General features: G+C 49.0%; 4 protein-coding genes across 4 annotated transcripts; 2 read left to right on the top strand and 2 right to left on the bottom strand.

Annotated features, from left to right (window-relative positions):
- Positions 1 to 736: 736 nt before the first annotated feature.
- Positions 737 to 1,081, bottom strand: VC83_02678 (uncharacterized protein; the record flags this gene model as incomplete). Its single annotated transcript, XM_024466335.1, has 1 exon — positions 737 to 1,081. The coding sequence occupies one exon, from the start codon at positions 1,079 to 1,081 to the stop codon at positions 737 to 739; it is 345 nt and encodes a 114-aa protein (XP_024326271.1).
- A 781-nt stretch (positions 1,082 to 1,862) lies between these two features.
- On the top strand, positions 1,863 to 3,957 carry VC83_02677 (uncharacterized protein). The gene has a single exon (XM_024466334.1). The coding sequence runs from the start codon at positions 2,559 to 2,561 to the stop codon at positions 3,588 to 3,590; it is 1,032 nt and encodes a 343-aa protein (XP_024326266.1). The 5' UTR covers positions 1,863 to 2,558; the 3' UTR covers positions 3,591 to 3,957.
- Positions 3,958 to 6,248, bottom strand: NOP9 (RNA binding). The gene has a single exon (XM_024466333.1). The coding sequence runs from the start codon at positions 6,161 to 6,163 to the stop codon at positions 3,986 to 3,988; it is 2,178 nt and encodes a 725-aa protein (XP_024326265.1). The 5' UTR covers positions 6,164 to 6,248; the 3' UTR covers positions 3,958 to 3,985.
- An 8,315-nt stretch (positions 6,249 to 14,563) lies between these two features.
- On the top strand, positions 14,564 to 15,342 carry VC83_02675 (uncharacterized protein; the record flags this gene model as incomplete). The annotated part of the gene is made up of 2 exons (XM_024466332.1): positions 14,564 to 14,992; positions 15,040 to 15,342. The coding sequence occupies 2 exons, from the start codon at positions 14,564 to 14,566 to the stop codon at positions 15,340 to 15,342; spliced, it is 732 nt and encodes a 243-aa protein (XP_024326264.1).
- Positions 15,343 to 18,708: the final 3,366 nt, after the last annotated feature.

Raw genomic sequence — 18,708 nt, 5'->3', positions numbered from 1 at the left:
ATGGGCTGGAAAACAAGAAACAACGCCCCCATTAGAACCAAAACGCACTCTCTCACGCCGCACGCCCCCTTCATCCGCTTCTCATACACCTTTCCCTGGATAGCCGAGTAGGAAAAGCGCAACAGAAGTGGGGAATTGGAGAGGTCCTCCGCGACCTCTCCAATTCCCCGCTCCTCGATGTCATTCGTACTGGCACAGCTGGTAGTAGTACATTTCTACGCCGTATTCCGTTTTTAATGACCAGAGTGTGCCTATTTTGTGGAAAAGATTGTTTGATAAAATGAGGAAGGGAGGTGGCGGAGCAGATTGGAATTATGAAGGCGCGCCAGTTGAGAAGAAGAAGGCGCAGGCAGGGATCGAAACGAGCGGGTTCTGGGGGTCTGTCTCGCGACTCTTTTCGAAATATAGTTAAACCGACCCTTGAGCTCTCGTTGCGCCGCTGTCAACGCCTTCAGGTGTGCCTTCTTGCATCCGCTGATCACGGCGAACCAGCAGTGCTTCGCTGATTGATGGTCTTATTGCTTGACAAATATCTGTCACAAGCCATTGTCAAAATTATATTTGCCTTTTTACGCTTGTCGTCTGTTCATCACCGCAACGATTTTCCTTTACATTTATTATCAATCCAGCAGATTCAGATCAGCTCTTCCTTGCCCCGCCCCAGCTAGCCCTATCACTGCTCAATGGCTCGTTGATATAGTCAATTTGACGTCAATTTGAAGGAAAATTCCCGCGGTCAAGAAATCCGCACTGCGGCTTCTGCCAGTTCAACACTATTCATCGGCTGACCTTTAATGACACTAATCAGATGCTTCTCCCCATTAATTCCCACTGCATGTATAACGACATTCCCGCCAAATCCACAGTCTCTCTTGTTATCACCCGCCTTATCATATTCGGCAAAGCTCTCCTTAGTGATTTCGTCTTCTTCGGACAACAGCACGCTGTGCTCAAAGGATTGCGCCTTGTCATATGTCATGAATATGCCCTCGATATTGATACCGCGACGTTGTCCTCCATCGCCGTTCGCATTCTGTTTGTACTGCATAGTAGAGATCGGCCGCGATCTGGCCGTCCTCATTATCAGTCGTTAAGTGACCAACATTAGGAGTGGTGCTAATGCAGACGCGGAAGGTTGTTCCATCGGGTGCCACCACGACGACCACCAGACCCATGCGCTGATGGATTCTATATCTGACTAGGGCGGTAGGATCGTCCCCATATTGGGAGAAAGAACCACTCTCTCTCGTTACCGGCATCAAATAGGCAGCCGTGCGCAGCAGAATTGGCCGCCTCGAGAGAGCAGTAGGTTCCAGAGAGAGCAGTAGGTTCCCCATACGCACAAATAGCATGGTATAAGATGACATTTCCCCATTTCCCCATTTCCACAAAAAGGAGGCTTTCCCACAAAGATCTTCGTCGGATCCGCAAACGTTTCTTCCATCTCGCGTGGGCTGACAGGGGTAAATTGTTCCATTGGCCTTCTTTTTTGGAAGTGTCTTAGGTGGCTGAGTAAGCGATATTAGCAAAGTCAGCTTCAGGGTTCCGTTTAGGGTCCCACGCTGCCGATCAAACCCTCCCTTTTTCCCTTTTCGCTCTTTTTTCTGACGCCTTGGGGCCTTCAAGATCCCTATAATTCTATAATTTCGGGCCAAAGAAGGTAATTGGGGAGCTAGATGCGGCTTCTAGAGCGGCCGAACGGGTCTGCGACGAAGCTATGGACGAAGCTATGGACGAAGCCATGGAGACTCTAGAAATGACGCTGGCGGGACAAGCTCCGTATAAATCCGATGCGTGGTAAACAAATAGATAACAAGATAAAATAGCAGAGCTAGGCGCAGAGACTAAACCAACAATTGTCATACATATATTAGCATTCCCAGGTCTTATTTATATGCAGCCTCGCACATCTCCAGCGACCCACGTTCGCCTCGATTGTGCGCCCGTCCCCCCTGTGTGACCCTTGCTACTACCCCAACGCGACCACTCAATTCTCCCACCTTTGAATCCCACGATTTTCATCACATTCCACTTCACATTTTACCCGCCCTGCTCTACAAAGAATTGCACGGCCACCAACACACCATGTCCATAAGGCGAAACACGAAAAACACACCCAATTTAGACAGCACAACGACGATCTGGCCAGCCTAACCAAGGCGCCGCTATATACTGCAGCCACCGGCGCCACGCTACTGCACTGCACAGTACCTGACAGAAGCCCTTTGACGATCTCAGCGCGTGGCCAACGCACATCGCCAGAACGACGGCGACGAGCCATTAATCGAGACGAGTGTCCGTGATTGCGTCCGCAGTGGCTACGATTTGCCTTGTCGACTGTTTACACGACTGTCACGAACTAACGCCGACCGAGCTAACGCCGACCGAGCTACAAATAGCCGGCAAGGGATACGACCACAACAACACGACCTTTTTGTGCGGAGACACACGAAATACTCGATCATTGAACAACCAGCGCCGCCCATAACGCGGGCGGTTCGCCCAGCACTCTCGTCTTCACGCCCATCTCGTCAGCAGCCTATAAATCCCGGCCCACGATGTCCGGCCCGGCCCCCTCCCCACAACCCATCGCCATAACACTGTTCGGCGCGGGCGGGAGCGGCAAGTCGTCGCTAACGCTATCACTCGTCCGTAACGCCTTCACCTCGACATACGACCCGACGATTGAGGATAGCTACAGCATAACACGGCGTGTGGACGGCGTGGAGTATGTGATTACGATTACGGACACGGCAGGGCAGGAGGAATACCGCGGGCTGTGGGCGCAGGAGGCGCTGCACGCGGATGGGTTTGTGCTAGTATATGACATTACGAGCCGCCGGAGTCTAGAGGCGCTGGGGTGGTTTGAGGCGCTGGTGCGGGTGGAGGGGGAGTGTCGGGAGGAGAGGGCTGAGACGGCGCTTCGGCGGCGGACCGAGCGCAGTGAGCCGCTGACAAGGAGTACAACGCGGGTTGGACGATCGAGATGTGGCACAGGGACGACCGTCGTGAGCGAGGCGTCGGAGTTGAAGCCTGTCAAGATTGTGGCGGGGAACAAGGTTGACCTGGCGAGTTCTCGACGAGTGCCGGCTCGGGAGGGACTGGAATGGGCGCGGCGGCATGGGTGCGGGTTTATGGAGACGAGCGCGCGAGAGCGGGTGAATGTTGAGGAGACGTTTGGGCTGATTGTGCGACGAGTGGTTGAGGTGCGACGGGAGGAAGAGCAGCGACGACTGGAGGAGGAGTATGCGAGGGCTACTGCAGAGAGGGAGGTCCGTGGGGATAACAGGCGGTATACAGTTGACTGGACGGAGGAGAGTCTACGTTATCAGCGCGAGCAGGCAAGGCGACATGAGACGGAGAGGGCAGAGCAAATGCCGAGGAGAGACGCAGGGAGGAGCGGGCAGAGTCAAGAGCAGCGCGAGAAGAAGATACGGAGGAGGAAGTCGGAGGCAGGAGTGGGTGTGAGGCACGCCGTGACGGCGCCGTTGAGCCCTCTAGAGATGGAGGGGAAGCGGATGAGGGTGCCTATACCACAAGGGGATATCGGGCCTCCGAAGAAGGGATGGGGTTGGCTAAGGTGTTGGTGAGCCGGAGTTGATTTTTGCACCATTTACTTTCAGTTGTATACCATGAGCCGGACTACCAGTGGTCTCGAGCGTTTTACGAGCGACTGGCATCCATTCCACCTTTTACTGATCTAGGCATCATTTTTTTATTTTTAGGGTTTCATGTTGGATAAGCAGGTTTGTCGGGAAGCATGGTTGTGTAAGAATTGTTTGGGTATTTTTGAAGGAAAAGGAAAGGGAGTTTGCTGGCTGTCTTTTGCGGAGAGTACGAAAAAAAAGTTGGTAAGATATGACGGGCGAAACCGGACGAAGTAGAAGGTAAATAGATATGAGTTAGGGCTTCATGGCCATTAGATCGAGGGAAGGCATTTGCGGATTAATATGAAAACATTGACTTCATAGGTATAACTGCCAGTCTATCTACTCTTGATCATCCCAGCATTCGCACCCGTCCCCTTGCCACGCACAACTTTCATTTCCCCCTTTGTTTTTCCTGCTGCAAACTTTTCTCTCGCAAGCTGAATCGCCGACTTTCCATCTCCGCCTTTTCCTTTAACTGGTCCCTTCTTTGCAGGGAATGGCTTCTTCACCTCTGCCGCGTCACCTTCGTCCTCCTTTTGCGCCACAGTAACTGTCTTACCCCCTTCTCCCTCCTTGACCTTTGCAATCCACTCCACCTTCCTCCTGACGAAGAGCTCCACCATCCAGTTCCTTAGTACTACTCTTCCCACCCAATCTTCGCGCAGCTGAGTCATCGAGTCAGCAAGGATACTGCAGATGCGCTCCTTCAGCATCATGAGTCCTTGCGTGCCATCCCAGAACGCGTCGAGGGCGTGCGATCCCGACTTTGACGTCGCTAGCGTGACGATCGACTTTGGGTCTGCGAGGAAGATGTTGACTAGCTTGCGGCGGAACGGTGCGTTGTTGGCGCTGCCCGGATTGCTGGGAGATGATGGGTCCGTGGGGATCAGAGCCGCCTGGAGGATGTGAGAGGTCGTCGTGGTGCAGGCAAGGTGGAGGAGTGTGGGGAGGTCGAGGCACAAAAGGGAATCCTGGATGAGAGTGGCTGGGAGGCCTGGAATGGCAAGCATGGCTTGTGCGAGGAGGGAGCCGTGAAGGGTGGTGAGATCTTGGCGAGGTTCGACTTTATCGTCGGTTTCGGCTTCTGGGGCGGTTTGGGGGGTTGTGTTGGTCATCTTTAGGAGGAGAGTAGCGGGATCATTGCCGTATGCCTCTGCGATCGCGGTTGTGATTGCAGCAGTGCTCTTCTCGGCGCGTCGTGCGGATGTGCGCTCAAGGAGGGTCTTGAGGATGGCGGTTCGGGAGCGCTCGATGAGGTTGGGGATTTGAGGGATGATGGAGGTGGCCGCTTCCTCAAGGTCTTCGCGGGAAACGCGCTCGAGGACTTTGATGACCACATAGGTGGCAATCTCATTGCGAGCCAACGCGCCGATGCGATCTTTGAAGGTGGAGCGGTAGATTTGCTTGAAAAGCTTTCCTGGGGCATACATGACGAGCGTTTCCAGGAGGCGGGATCCGATGGACTCGTAGATGAGGCCACTGACGAATGCTGCGGACTTGGAGCCCTCCGTTTCAATGTTGTCGGGGAGAAGTTTTTTCAGTATCGATCCGGAGGCATCTGGGGCGAGATCCTTCGTCTTTGTCGGGCGCGTGAGCTCCAATTCTAGGAGGAGTTGAAGAGCGGGGTTGGCAGTTTCGTGGCAGGACAGAACCGGAATGGAGGTCTCGTCGAGAATGTCAGAAGTGTCGGAGATGAACTTGTTGACAGCGTCTTGGAAAGAGGATGGGACGGCGCGTGCTTCCAGGCTGAGTTCTTCGGCAGACGACTTGAAGCCGGGGGTGGTGATGTTCTCCTTCTTTCGGCTTTGGAGAAGGGTTTTTGTGGAGGATTTTGCGAGGGGTTTTCCGGAGAGGACGACGAGGAGGACGCGAAGGGCGTGGGACGCAAATCGGTCGTTAAGGAGGAAGCCGATTTGTCCTTCGAGTTCGTTCAGAGTGTAGAGGAAGGAGTTCTCCATCGACACGTAGACTTCGTCGGATGGTGCAGGCTCATCTCCAGTGAGTTCTTGGGTGACGATAGGCGCAGAATAGATGAAGAGCGTCTCACAGCAATGGCTGGCGAATCGATGCTGGATGAGGTGCAGGAACTGTCCACTGAACTTTTGGAACAGCGTCTTCTTTTGTGCAGGTGTGCTCAGCAGGATGAGCCTCTCCATCAGCCGGGAACAAGACTGGCTGTTGGCAATTTTCAGTTCCTTGCCCTCTGCCTCCTTGAAGACGTTGGCGAGGAACAGCGACCGGTCCTCGTCGGATGGGAAGTCGTTGAGCTCGAGCAGTTCGTCCGCGCGTCGAAAGTATTCTTGTTCTTCCTCGGCGAGGAGGCCGTAGAAGGGGCGACCGTCGGTTTCTTCTGTGAATGGGGGTGGGACGAAGGTGTCGGTGGTGTCTCCAACGAAGGAGATGCCGCCAATGTCGAGAGCGGGCCGCTTGCCCACGGGCTCTTCGTTCGCATTCGCCTCTCTCTTGCGCTTGCCCTCGCCGCGGCGACCACGTTGTTTGTTTTCTTTTGGCATCGTTGGGTGGTGGTGGGAGTGGTGGTGGTGAGGGTCGATTGTAGTTATCTTGCGATTGGAACTTTTCTGCCGGGCGGTGGAGGGGTGGGATTACGATCACGTGGTAGAGGGATTGCGACTGTACAATTTTCCATGCGTGAGATTTTAGTCGAGCAGCCTGAGAACAACAGGAATAGAGTTCACATAAGGATGAGGTATAGCTGCAAAATACATTCAAATATTCTCTTCTTTGCGCAAGACGTATGTTTGAGGTTGATTAACTGGCGTTTGTTTACTGTGCCTACCGCGGTGATTTTTTAGTGCGGTGACTGCGGTTGCACCACAGTGTTGGGAAAAGAGGATGTGCACCGTGGGATACGGTGGCATTTGGCCCTGGAATGGCAGCTTTTCCCAGTGTTATCGTCAGGCTCCCCAATTGGTGCTTGGCGTGAGCCGATTGCCTCAGAACTCCAACGCATTATGTTTCAGGCCCAAACCCTTCTGCTACTCAGGGGGTTTGGGCAGGCCCTCGGTAGATAGTGTAGTAACTCAATTTGATCTATATACTCTATATACCGTATTTACTGTTTGAAGCCTTCTGTTCTGTTACGCCAAAGTGAAGAGTTCCAGCCACTAGAGACACCGTACAATTCGTATGTAGTCCCCGTATTCCGGTCCTTCCTCTAACAGGTTATGAGCCTAGCGACGCTTAGGAAGCTTCGTGTTTTGAACTAGAGAATTGATTCCAAAGTCTCACATCGATAAAGTGAGAGCCTAAGCTACCTGCTAGTAATATCCAGTCTAAAGGAGTCTACAAAGCAAGCCATCGATTTGGCTATGGCAGTCTAGCTCTATAGGCCGGAAAGTGATAACGGCTTACAAAAAATGGAGTTGGAACACATCGAACAGTCCTGGATCTAGAAGCTGTCTGGTCCGAACTATCAGAATTAGGTCCTCAAATCCAGTTCGAGCATATTGACAGGAAAGTCTAGAGCGCCATCGACTGGTTTTATGCTCGAATACGAGCTTGATAAGCCTTAAAAGGAAGGGACCGCGGAATATAGCTGCAATTCCCTTGTAGAAATATGAAAATGACCCTTTAAAATTACTCGCTTGTCTTTTTGCTATACTCTCTGAGCTTGAACAATTAATCGTAGATTGTTAGTATCACGTTGTTGTAGAAAATTGCGTGTATTTAGTCGCTCTGTTGCATCTGCTAACTTTTGAATATATCGCTTTGTAGGTGTGTTTAACACTGTACAGGCTCAAGAATAGTAGAGAGTACTGTATTTGCTTTCCGTAGTGTTGTAAATTTAGGTGGGCTACTATTTTGAAAGACAGTATCAAAAATATCATGTTGTTGTGGTGTTTAAGGCCATTGTTCAACTTCAATAACTTCTTGTCACTTTAGCATAGAGAGGAGCAGGACTACAACCATTTGAACCATGACGAATTATCTGTAAAGTGACACTAATATTTTGAGTTGAAAATGCTAACTCTCGTGCTGTTATATATGCAGATAGCCACTCTGCTTTTTGCACACATAGGAGTTGTGCTTTATTTAAATGTAAAAGAGCTGTTGTAAGCCTCTTTTTCAATGGTCTAAAAATTGCAACATCAAGTGGCTGTTGTTACGATGGTCATGGAGGTCATGATGCTAGTCTAGGTCACAGCTGTCTATAAGGAGCAGCTTGCCTTCTTCTACGACAACTAGGCTAGAAGAATCATTCTAGAAAGCTGTATCCTGTCGATTGTCAACTAGGTTATAGGCCTCATGACAGCCAAAGAGGTCTAGGATAAGCTTAAGAGAATGCACACCTATGACAGGCTATAGCAGCTAGACTCTAAGAATGAGGTCTTTAGAAGCTATCTTTTACTAGCGACTACCCCAGTGTTTGATGTCACCATAATGCTGAGTCAACTCCAAGACGACACGATGGTGATAGAGCTAGAAGATAGGCCCTTAGACTCTAGGAAGGTTAGGGCAGCAAGGATCACAGATTACCAGGATATCATCGACTAGTTCGTTGATATCGAAGAGCAGATCAAGGCTTTAAGGCCTGTTACTAAATCCACCTAGCAAGCCTCTATGGATACTAGAAATATAAGGGGCAAAGGGAGTAGACGGGGTGGCAGGGGCAAGTCCTCTAAGAAAGACACCTGTATATGTTATTACTACAGGAAGACTGGACATATTCGCTAGGACTGCAATGTGAAGAAGAGAGGAGAGCTAAAGACAGCAGGGCTGTCAACTAGACCTCTCACTACCCCTAGTAGTAGAAAGGTGTTATTACCATCCTACTAGAGGAGGCAAATGCTACTGGTATCTAGGCCGCTCCTACTACCAAGACGTCCTAGATCGCCGTGGTTGATGAACTTTATGGCGTTGATACTTGCTAGGTTAGTGACGTCTAAACCTAAAGCAAGGCTTAGATCATGGATTCGGGCTGCTCCTGCTATTACGATGGTCACAGAGGTCATGATGACAGTCTAGGTAAAGTAAGCTAGATTGAATCTAAAGAGAGAAGAAGAAGAAAGGAAGGAAAAAGGTGAGGCTATTCCTCATTATATGCAGCTGTGTTCTTAGCAATCCCTTGTAACCTTAGTGACTATTATAGCTGCCTGTTCCTATAGTTGCTAGCAGCTGTGATGTGTGTCGTAACAATACTCAGTATCACAGTGACCTTAGACCAAAGGAATCGCCGAATATACCTAGATTAGAAAGGCTATATTGATGAGGTAATCAAGCGCTTCTAGCTATAGAAGCTTTGACCCACTCGACTCTAGCAACTAATAGAGTGGTGCTTACTAAGGGTGATAGGAGTGAGCCTAAAGCTGACTAGCACCTGTACTAGTAGGGCATTAGGTCCCTGGCTTAGCTTATGGTCTGGTTATCATAGAGAGACTCAAGAAATATAGGACATTTGTAATATATCTAGACGCTAGTGATGCTAAAGCACTCGGATATACCTTTCTTCAAGTCATATTAGCCGATTACAGATTACTAGAAAAAATCATTTCAGACAGAGACAAACTGCTTACTTCGAAATTTTGGAAATCTTTAATGGCGCTTTTGGGAACAAATCATAAGCTATCAACAGCTTTCCATCCCTAAACAGATGTCTAAACAGAAAGACTGAATTAAACCCTTAAACAATACCTACAGAGTTATGTCAACTACTAGCAGGATAATTAGGTTTAGATATTACCCATCGCATAGTTGTAACGCTGACTTCTAAACGATAGAAGACAGAGGTTTCTTGCGTAAGGTTGACGTGACAGAGGAGGCAGGGGAAACCTCAAGTTGGCTCCTGTGGTAGTCAGCTTAACAGAACACCACAGAACATCACCAACTTCATAGATCAGATCTTTTACAACACTCCCTCAACAAGGAATATAGCTGTGAGGGAAGTGCGCTCCTCTTATGTAAGGACACAGGGCACCCAGCTCACAGTAATAGCATATGGGAGTGCGAGTCGAAGGCTAAACGGATGCTATCCTATAGGTCTACTATGAAGGATACAAAAAAGATGATGCGAGGAACCCCGTTGGGTCAATCCCCTTAAGTACCCAAACGGGTCCGACTCGGCTAACCTGCCCTAACTCTCCCCACGTGACCGTAACCTGTCCGACTCAGATCCCTTCCGTTACTGAGGGCAGAGGCATCCTTACATCTTACGTGGCTCCTATAGTCGACAAACTGCAAAATAGGGCCTTTGGCGATACAAGTCTGATCTACTGAATACGAAAATTAAAAAAATAGGAAAGCTGCTATGGCATACACTGCCAAAGAAAAAGCCAAGATGGCTAACCGAAACCTAGAAGACTATGAGTCTATAAATGAGAAAACAACCCTAGCAGATGAGTCTAAGAAGAAAGATAAAATTTAGGATGACTTCCGTGAAGCCTAAGAAGATTTCAAGAAAATAAGCAAAACAGCTCAAGAAAGACGCCAGTCTATACTTTCAAACGGCTACTAGACAAGGACTTGGAATGTCAACACCTACACTGAATTCTAACAGCCTAGCAGCCAGGAATATGCTTAGTCTATGTTGAAAGCCATTATGAAGGACTACCTCCTCATTAGTCAAGCTTCTGATACTACCATCGTAGAGCAAAATGATGCTATTCTACAGCTCTAAGAAGAAATCCACGACAAGGATGAAAAGATCACTACACTGCAAAGCGTTTAGAAATATCTTGAAAACACAGCCCCTACTCGCAATGCAGGACCTCGCCTGTCTGCTTGCATTTTAGATCCTCCTGTCCTTACAGATGGGATTGAACCAGCTTTTGAAGACTAGGTTGTGAAGATCTGACTGAAGCTAGAAGCCAACACTGATCACTTCCCAAACGACAAGATGTAGATGAGTTACCTACAAAGCAGACTAGGAGGACTCGTAGTTCGCCATGTGAACCTAAGGCTTTGCATTACCTCACCAAACATGCTTCAGTCAGCAGAAGTAATCCTCCAACTCCTTAAGAAAGTGTTTAGCAACCCTAACAGGAGACATACTGCACAAACTGAGTACCGCTAGCTATACCAAGGCAAGAATACCTTTGCAACCTTCTAGGTTGAATTCTAGAGACTTATAGCAGAGCTGGATTACTCAGAGTAGACCTTGCTCGACGACCTCCGATTCAAGATCAACCAAAGCCTGTAGAAAGCCTTGGTTGCTAAAGTAAGAACTATTACCCTATACGGGTTTGCTAAGAAATGCATGCTTGTTGATCAGAATCTACAGAGAATCCTCGAGAAAGAGAAGAGAATGAAGCCAAGGGGCTAGAACCCACCTGTTCTAACTGTTAATAAAGGAATTGTGCCACAACACAAGAAGCTTTACCGCCCCCTTCACTAGGATCCTAAGAAGGAGTTGCTTAGCTAGGCAAGTGCTTCCATTGCCACCGCGCTTGCGACTGCCCTTAGAAACAGAAAGGCAGACTTAAGAGATCTCTGCTACTAAGGATACTACCTAGTATGAGTCGGGAAAAGAATAGCCTCTAGAAAAGACGTCACTAGAGGTTCTACAGCAAGAATTGCCTCCTCTGCCTCATCATTATCCCATTCGACTATGACACTCCGTTCTTAGCTACCTACAGAATAGGAAGAAATCAAATTGTTATGTAAGCATTAATGGATAGCGGTGCAACATGTGGAAGCTTTATGAATGCTGTTGACGCAAAACGAATTTGTGAAATTAAGAACATCTCTCCTATAAATAACATTGAAGGATTTAATGGAGTTGCAGCACCTATAGTTACGCATGCTATATATCCTCAACTACAAATTAGAGATCATGTTGAAAGTCTATGCCCTCTATTCATTACTACTCTTGGGAAACATTCTATCATTCTTGGGAAAGCTTGGATGAAGCAGCATGGAGTCACACTCGTTATGGTAAACGACGAAGTCATCTTTACAAAGGGTCACTGCTAGTACACTACACCAACAGACACTTTAATAGTGAAAACTGCAAGTCCCTAGTTATCTGCTAAGAAGCAGATAACAAGATAAAGAAGCTCCGAAGCCAGCCCTCCAACCTCATTATAAGAACATTAACACATGCACTGTTGTAATGATTAGAGCTGCACCATTTAATATGCTATGAAAGCAGAGGAGCAGAAAGTATCATTTAAGGAATACTTGAATAACAAGCAAAAGAAGAAGCAGTAGAGATTGACCCAAAATCAATCCTCCTACTAGAGTTCCATGAATACCTTGACATATTCTCAAAGCAGGCTGTAGATGAACTCCCCCTCACCAATATGGACCACCACATCGTCTTAGAACAAGATTCGAAATTAGGACATGTGCCCCTTTACAACATGTCAAAGGAAGAACTTGATCTTGTGAAGAAATATATTAACAACAACTTGTCGAAAGGATTTATTAAAGCTAGCAAAGCTCCCTTTGCCTCTCCTGTCCACAAACTAGGTGGCGGACTTCGATTCTGTGTTGATTACTGCAAGTTAAATTTGTTACAAGAAAAGACTCATACCTCCTACCCCTCATCGATGAAACATTAGCTCAGATCACAGGCGCTAAATATCTTACAAAGATTGACATTTGTCATGCATTTAATCGGATCAGCATGCAAAACAAAAGAAGATGAAGATTTCACTACCTTAAGATGAGATTTGGATCATACAAGTACAAGGTCCTCCCTTTTGGCCTTACAAATGGCCCTGCAACATTCCAGCGATATATGAACAAAACCCTTATGGATGTAAGGATGCCTGTCCCTTAGTGATGGAAAGGATCTGAGTCGGGCAGGTTACAGTCACATGATAAGAGTTAAGGCAGGTTAGCCGAGTCAGACCCGTTTCAGGTACTTATGGGGATTGACCCAACAGGGGTTCCTCTCTTCATCTTTTTTGTATCCTTCATAGTAGACCTATAGGATAGCATCCGTTTAGCCTCCGACTCACATACTCATATGGTATTACTGTGAGCTGGGTGCCCTGTGTCCTTACAATGGAATACATAAACAAATTTGTTATAGCATATATGGACGATCTTCTCATCTATAGTGCAAATCGACCTGAGCATACTCAGCATATGCAAATGGTTCTACAGAAGCTTCGAGAAGCTGGGCTACAAGCAGACATTGCAAAATGTGAATTTTTTGTACAAGAAACGAAATTCCTAGGACTTATTATTGGAATCCATGGCATGAGAATAGACCCTACGAAAGTCCAAACTATACTTGAATGGGGAGCACTAAGGTTGCTCCGAGATGCACAAGCCTTCATTAGGTCCTATGTGTTCTACTGATGATTCATTAGGAGTTATTCTACTATAATGAAGCTACTAGTAAACCTCACAAAGAAAGGTCACCTATTCGAATGGAACCAAGCCTGCCAAGAAGCTTTTGAGCTAGTTAAGAAGACTGTTACAGATGCACCAGTGCTCCAACACTTCAACTGCAAAATAGTATATGTAGAAACTGATGCCTTAGACTATATATCCTCCGGAGTTCTGTTACAGAAGGACAGCCAAGGAGTACTACACCCTGTTGCCTTCTTCTCTAATAAATGGCACCTGTAGAATGCAACTACGAGATCTATGACAAGGAGCTCCTTGTGATTATTCTGTGTTTTGAAGCATGGAGACTAGAGATTGAAGGCATAGCAATGCCAGTCCAAGTCCTATTAGACCAAGAGCCTTGAGTACTTTATAAGCACCAAGAAGCTTACTAGGCGACAAGCTCGTTAGGCAGAGTTTATCTCTTGTTACAACTTTCAAATTGCATACTGACCTAGCAAACAGAATGGGAAAGCAGATGCCCTTACTTGTAGACTAGGGGATCGATCAGAAGGTAATGAGGAGGACGACGACAAAAGCAGCAGCTTCAAACAATGCTACTAATGACAAAACTACATGCAGAACTAGTACAGCAGATAGAACTCTGAAGTCAAGAGCAGACACAAGATGCTCAATTAGCACCAATTCTACAGCAAGATCAAAGCATCTATGACAAGATTTGAGCTACACAGCTACAAGATCCACTATGCACCAACACACTCTAAAGACTACAGAACAACGAACAGAATAGTCCAAACATAGCTCTAGCCTACTGTGAGGCAAAAGAAGGTCTTCTATATTATCAAAACTGAATATGGGTACTAGAAAGCATTTAGGTAGAATTTCTACAAGAAGTCCATGACCAACTAGCATTGGGACATCTAGGGGTTGGGAAGATGATATGAGTTGTTAAAAGGCAGTATTACTAGCCTCGAATGGACAAGACTATCATCTAATACATCAAAAACTGCCATATTGTAAAGCGTAAGCCTAAGGTCTCACGGGAGTCCAGGGAACCAGGTCAGGAGGCAGGAAGGTATCGTATTCTGTAAGCACAATAGGTCTACGTAGATACATCGACTATTGACTGGAGGCCTTCTTCTGAGGCCTCCAACCCCTTTTATCTATGCACCTTGTGCCCTATTTTACCGAGCCCTATGGGCCGCTTATGAAAGGGACCTCACGTGGTGGCACGTGATGGCCTTCCTTACAATTACCTCCCCTCTTAGAGGGATTGCCCTCAATTCCAAGGTTTCGCAGCTAGGGCTTACTTGCCCTCCTGGCTTGTTTAGACTTTTTGTTTTGACCCGGGTGGTGGACTTGTTTGGGTGTGTGCTTGGTGTGCTGGTCCCGTGACCCCCCTTGGTTGTGGGTTGCCGCGGCCACCCCCTTTGTTATGGGTCTCGCGCCAAACTCCTACTTCCTTCCAAACTTCCTATCGAACTTCCTGCCACCTTCATCCTCAACATCACCTTACTTCGCCTTTCGCCCTCGATCTTAGTCCCAACCTTTGGGGCCTACACAGTTGCTTGTTTCTTTAAGGTAATCACTTCCTTTCCACCTGGATTGCAGGAGCTTATCGTTACGGATAGATCTGACATCATCCAACCCTCATCATGGCTCCCAAGCTGAAGGGGAAGGCTCCAGTTACTACACCTCGCAAGCGACCAGTGGCCCAGATGTCCAGCTCTCCCGAGTCGCAGGCGCCCGCCACGCCTGTTCCATCTGTTGTCACCTCCTCCACATCACGTTCTCGCACTATCCATCCGTATCGTTTGCCTGAAGTTGAGGACGAAGCTGAGGATCTCGAAGGCTCCGTCGTTCCTGAGTCTGAGGCTCCAAAGGATGAGCGCACCGTGCTTGGGTGGAAGGTCGCTGCCCGCTGTGAGGTTCCTGATTCTGCAGGACGCCTTCGCGCTGGCTCCTGCCCGTGCTGCATGAAGTGTGCGCACACGTATTACAACTTCCCAGGCCAGATGTGCTGGGTCCCTTCCGGCATGGCCAAGTGTGCAGACTGCCTTCGGGGCAACCACGCGTGCGTTCCAGTAAGGGACTCCCTCCTCATTGTTTGTTTGTACTAATGGTTGGGTAGGCTGCTGCCCAGCTTGGCGCCGAGTTGGAGGCCCTCCAGCTTGCGGCTGACGCTCTCCTGAACTGTTGGGCCGACGACGAAGATGCTGGCCTTGCTGCTGATTCTGAGGCTACTGTCCAGGCCATCAGCGCCCTTCACGCTGCCCAGCGCGTATACAGCAATGCCACCAAGGCCAATACCATTACGTTGTCCCATCCTTGCTTCCTTGTGCTTGCTTCCTGTGATATGCCTCGATTAACGATAGCCCTACATCATGTTTTGGCACCCATTGGTCGTCTGCGGCTGTATAACCAGCCCATCTAATAAGGTACTCCTCTCTCTGGCCCCTGCCTCGTTTGATTATCCTGTGGTCTAGGACCGCTTCTACTTGGTATTCTTCCTCACCGTCCACAATTTCTTGGCTAGGTGGAGGGTTGGGTTCCTCTGTGTTTTTCCAATACCTTTCTAGTAAGGACACGTGGAACACGTTGTGGATCGCCTTATACCTTGGCGGTAGCTTCAACTGGTAAGCCTGCTTACCGATGCGCTGGGTGATCTCATACGGGCCAAGCCAGCGGTGCCCAAGCTTCCTACTTGGCTGGGTGGTTCTGATATTCTTGGCCGAAAGCCATACTTTCTCTCCTACCACGTACTGCATTGGCTTGTGCAGCTTGTTGTAGCCTCGTATTTGGGCTTCCTTCGTCTGTTTCCACGCCTCTTCGAGCTCCTGTCGCAATTCTAGGATCAGGTTGATGCGATCTTTCGCGACTGGCACTTCCCTTCTGGTGGGGTCGTCCTCGATCCCTTGTCTTAGGTCTATATTGATGCCGTATCGGGCCTGGTTTGGCGACATCTGGATGGAATCGTGGAAGGCGTTATTGTAGGTCAATTCCGCGAAGTGGAGGAGTTCCACCCAGTTGTCTTGGTGTTGATTACAGTGAATCCGCAAGTAGGCTTCGATATTCTGATTCTGCCTCTCGGTCTGGCTGTCGGATTGAGGGTGGAAAGCGGTCGATAGGTTACGCCTTACTTTGAGGTGAAAACAGAACGCTGACCAGAAGTGACAGGTGAACACACTCCCTCGATCCGTGATTATTTCGGCTGGGATTCCAAAGTCCTTTACCCAGAACGCAAGGAAGAGGCGCGACAGCTCTGGGGCCGTGATGGTTTTCCTACAGGGTATATATTTGGACACCTTAGTATAACGATCAACAATCACAAGGATGGAGTCTGAAGCCTTGCCTTGATCCGCCCCTACGCTTGGGGGCAGATCCGTGATAAAGTCCATACTTATGGATTCAAATGGTTTCGAGGGCATTCTTAAGGCCTGCATTTCACCATATGGCCTATGCTGCACGGGCTTGATGCGCTGGCATCTATCGCAGCCCCGTACGTACTCCCTGGTTTCCTCGCTGAGGCCAGGCCAGTAGTATTTGCGTTGGATCAACTCTTGGGTTTTCTTATATCCAAAATGCCCGGCTAGTGGGTCATCATGGCAAATCTTGAAAATTTCCATCCGCACTGCCTGGTTGGGAGGTACATATACCGCTCCCTTGAAGCGTAGGATGCCTGCATCGTCTACTCTCCAATCTGAAGAGCCCTTTGCTCGCGCCAACCCAATATCCTTGGCCCTTTTAACAGCTAACTCGTCAGTCGCCTGGAGGGTTTTGATCAAGTCTATTAGGGGTTCAGAAGCAGCACTATAGGCGCTCTCTCCCTTGGCTACAGCAGCTACTGCAACCCGAGGGACAACGAGACCTGGACTCTTGGTGTCCTTACTATGGTCATCGCCCAGTCTTACGCTGCTAGCGTTTGCCTTCCTACGCTGTAGGTTAGGTTCTCCTATCTGAAAGCCTTCTTGGCTTGTTATCATCCGACTTATCTGCGGGATACCTCCTGCCTGCATGGCTTCTCGGAGCTTGTTCTTAAGGGTCAGTAGCATCACATTCTGGCTACCCTTTTCACCCTCATAGTCTGGTCTCCTAGATGGACCGTCTGCTGGGTTTGTTTTTCCCGCTCGATAGGAGATGTGGAAATCATAGGCTGATAACGCCTGCACCCACCGCGATTGCCTCCTTGTGAGGGCGGTGGTTTCCATAAAATACTTCAGATTGTTGTGATCTGTTAGGACCTCAATTGGGTACTGGCTTCCTTCGAGGTAGTGTCTCCACTGCTCGAAGGACTTCACGATCACCAGGAGTTCCTGGTCGTGGACTTCATAGTTCAGCTCTGCTGGATCTAGCTTTTTGCTGAAAAAGGCAACTGGGTGCCATTCGCCCTTCTCTTCTGGCTTAGTTCCTTCCACTAATTGAGACAGGTTCGCAGTGAGCGCAAAGCCTGACGAGTCCGTCTCGAGCCTGATTCTACGGCATGGGTCGAAATGGACCAGTGTGGGGGCTGTAGTGAAGGCCTTCTTCAACTAGCCGAAGGCGCTTTGCTGTTCCTCCCCCCACACGAACGGGCCTGTCTGCTTGCCTGCCTTTGCCCCTTTCATAAGGCCTGTCATTGGGGCCACCACGGAGGAGTATTGCTTTACAAAGCGCCGGTAAAAGTTGGCAAAGCCGAGGAACACCTGGACCTCTCGATGGGTCCTAGGTATTGGCCAATCGGCGATTGCAGCAACCCGGTCGCTTTCCATAGCCACCCCTTCCGTTGTGACAATATACCCAAGGAAGCTTACCTTCTTGGCATTGAACTCGCACTTTGAGAGCTTCACGTATAGGTTCGCCTCGCGTAGGCGTCCTAGGACCTCTCGTACGTGGTCAGCGTGTTCCTCCTCCTTCTGGGAGTAGATGAGGATATCATCAAGGTATACGACACATATGGTGTCAACCAACCCTTGTAGGGTCTCATTCATGTACGCTTGGAACGTTGCAGGTGCGTTAGCCAATCCAAAAGGCATCACCCTGTACTCGAAGTGTCCGTATCGAGTACGGAACGCTGTCTTCCACTCGTCGCCTGGGCGAATACGGATGCGGTGGTAGGCGTTCCTAATATCAAGCTTTGTGAAGCACCTCGACCCTTGGAGCCGATCCAAGGTCTCCGTGATCAGTGGCAGCGGGTGTCGATTCTTCACGGTAATCTTATTCAAGCCTCTGTAGTCTACGCAGAGGCGTAGGCTTCCGTCCTTCTTCTGAACGAATAGGATGGGTGCGCCTGCAGGGCTTACACTCCTTCGGATCCAACCCTTCTTCTCGCTCTCGTCGAGGTATTTACGGAGCGTGGCCAGCTCCGTTTCCGATAGGTTATATACTGGCCCATACGGTGGTTCCTGGGGCCCAGTATCGATGGCATGGGTTTTCCTTCCCAGCTCTGGCAGTTCTTCTGCCTTTTCCTCCGAGAAGACGTCGATATAGTCCTCGTATTCCTTCGGGCATTGGGTAGGCGCGCTATCATCTGTGTTTAAGGCCAAGACGAAGGCAGTATCACCTTCCTCCCATTCTTCAATATCCGCCACCTCGGCTCTCGCAATATCGAAGGGCTGGCGCCAGGTCTGTTTGCGCCAGTCGATCTGGGGGTTGACCTGCGTCATCCAATCCATCCCAAGGATGACGTCTACTCCTGGGGTGTCCATGGAAAGGAGGGTCTGGGCGACCACGCATTCCCTTTGAAAGTGGTCCCTAGCTCGGACCTGGGTGGTGGCCGCTCCATATATCACAACCTCTTTTCCATCGACTGCCCTTGCCCGTG

This window comes from Pseudogymnoascus destructans (assembly GCF_001641265.1).
Source record: "Pseudogymnoascus destructans isolate 20631-21 unplaced genomic scaffold scaffold_5, whole genome shotgun sequence".
NCBI lineage: Eukaryota > Fungi > Ascomycota > Leotiomycetes > Thelebolales > Thelebolaceae > Pseudogymnoascus > Pseudogymnoascus destructans.
This window is presented reverse-complemented; position numbering and strand designations above follow the sequence as displayed.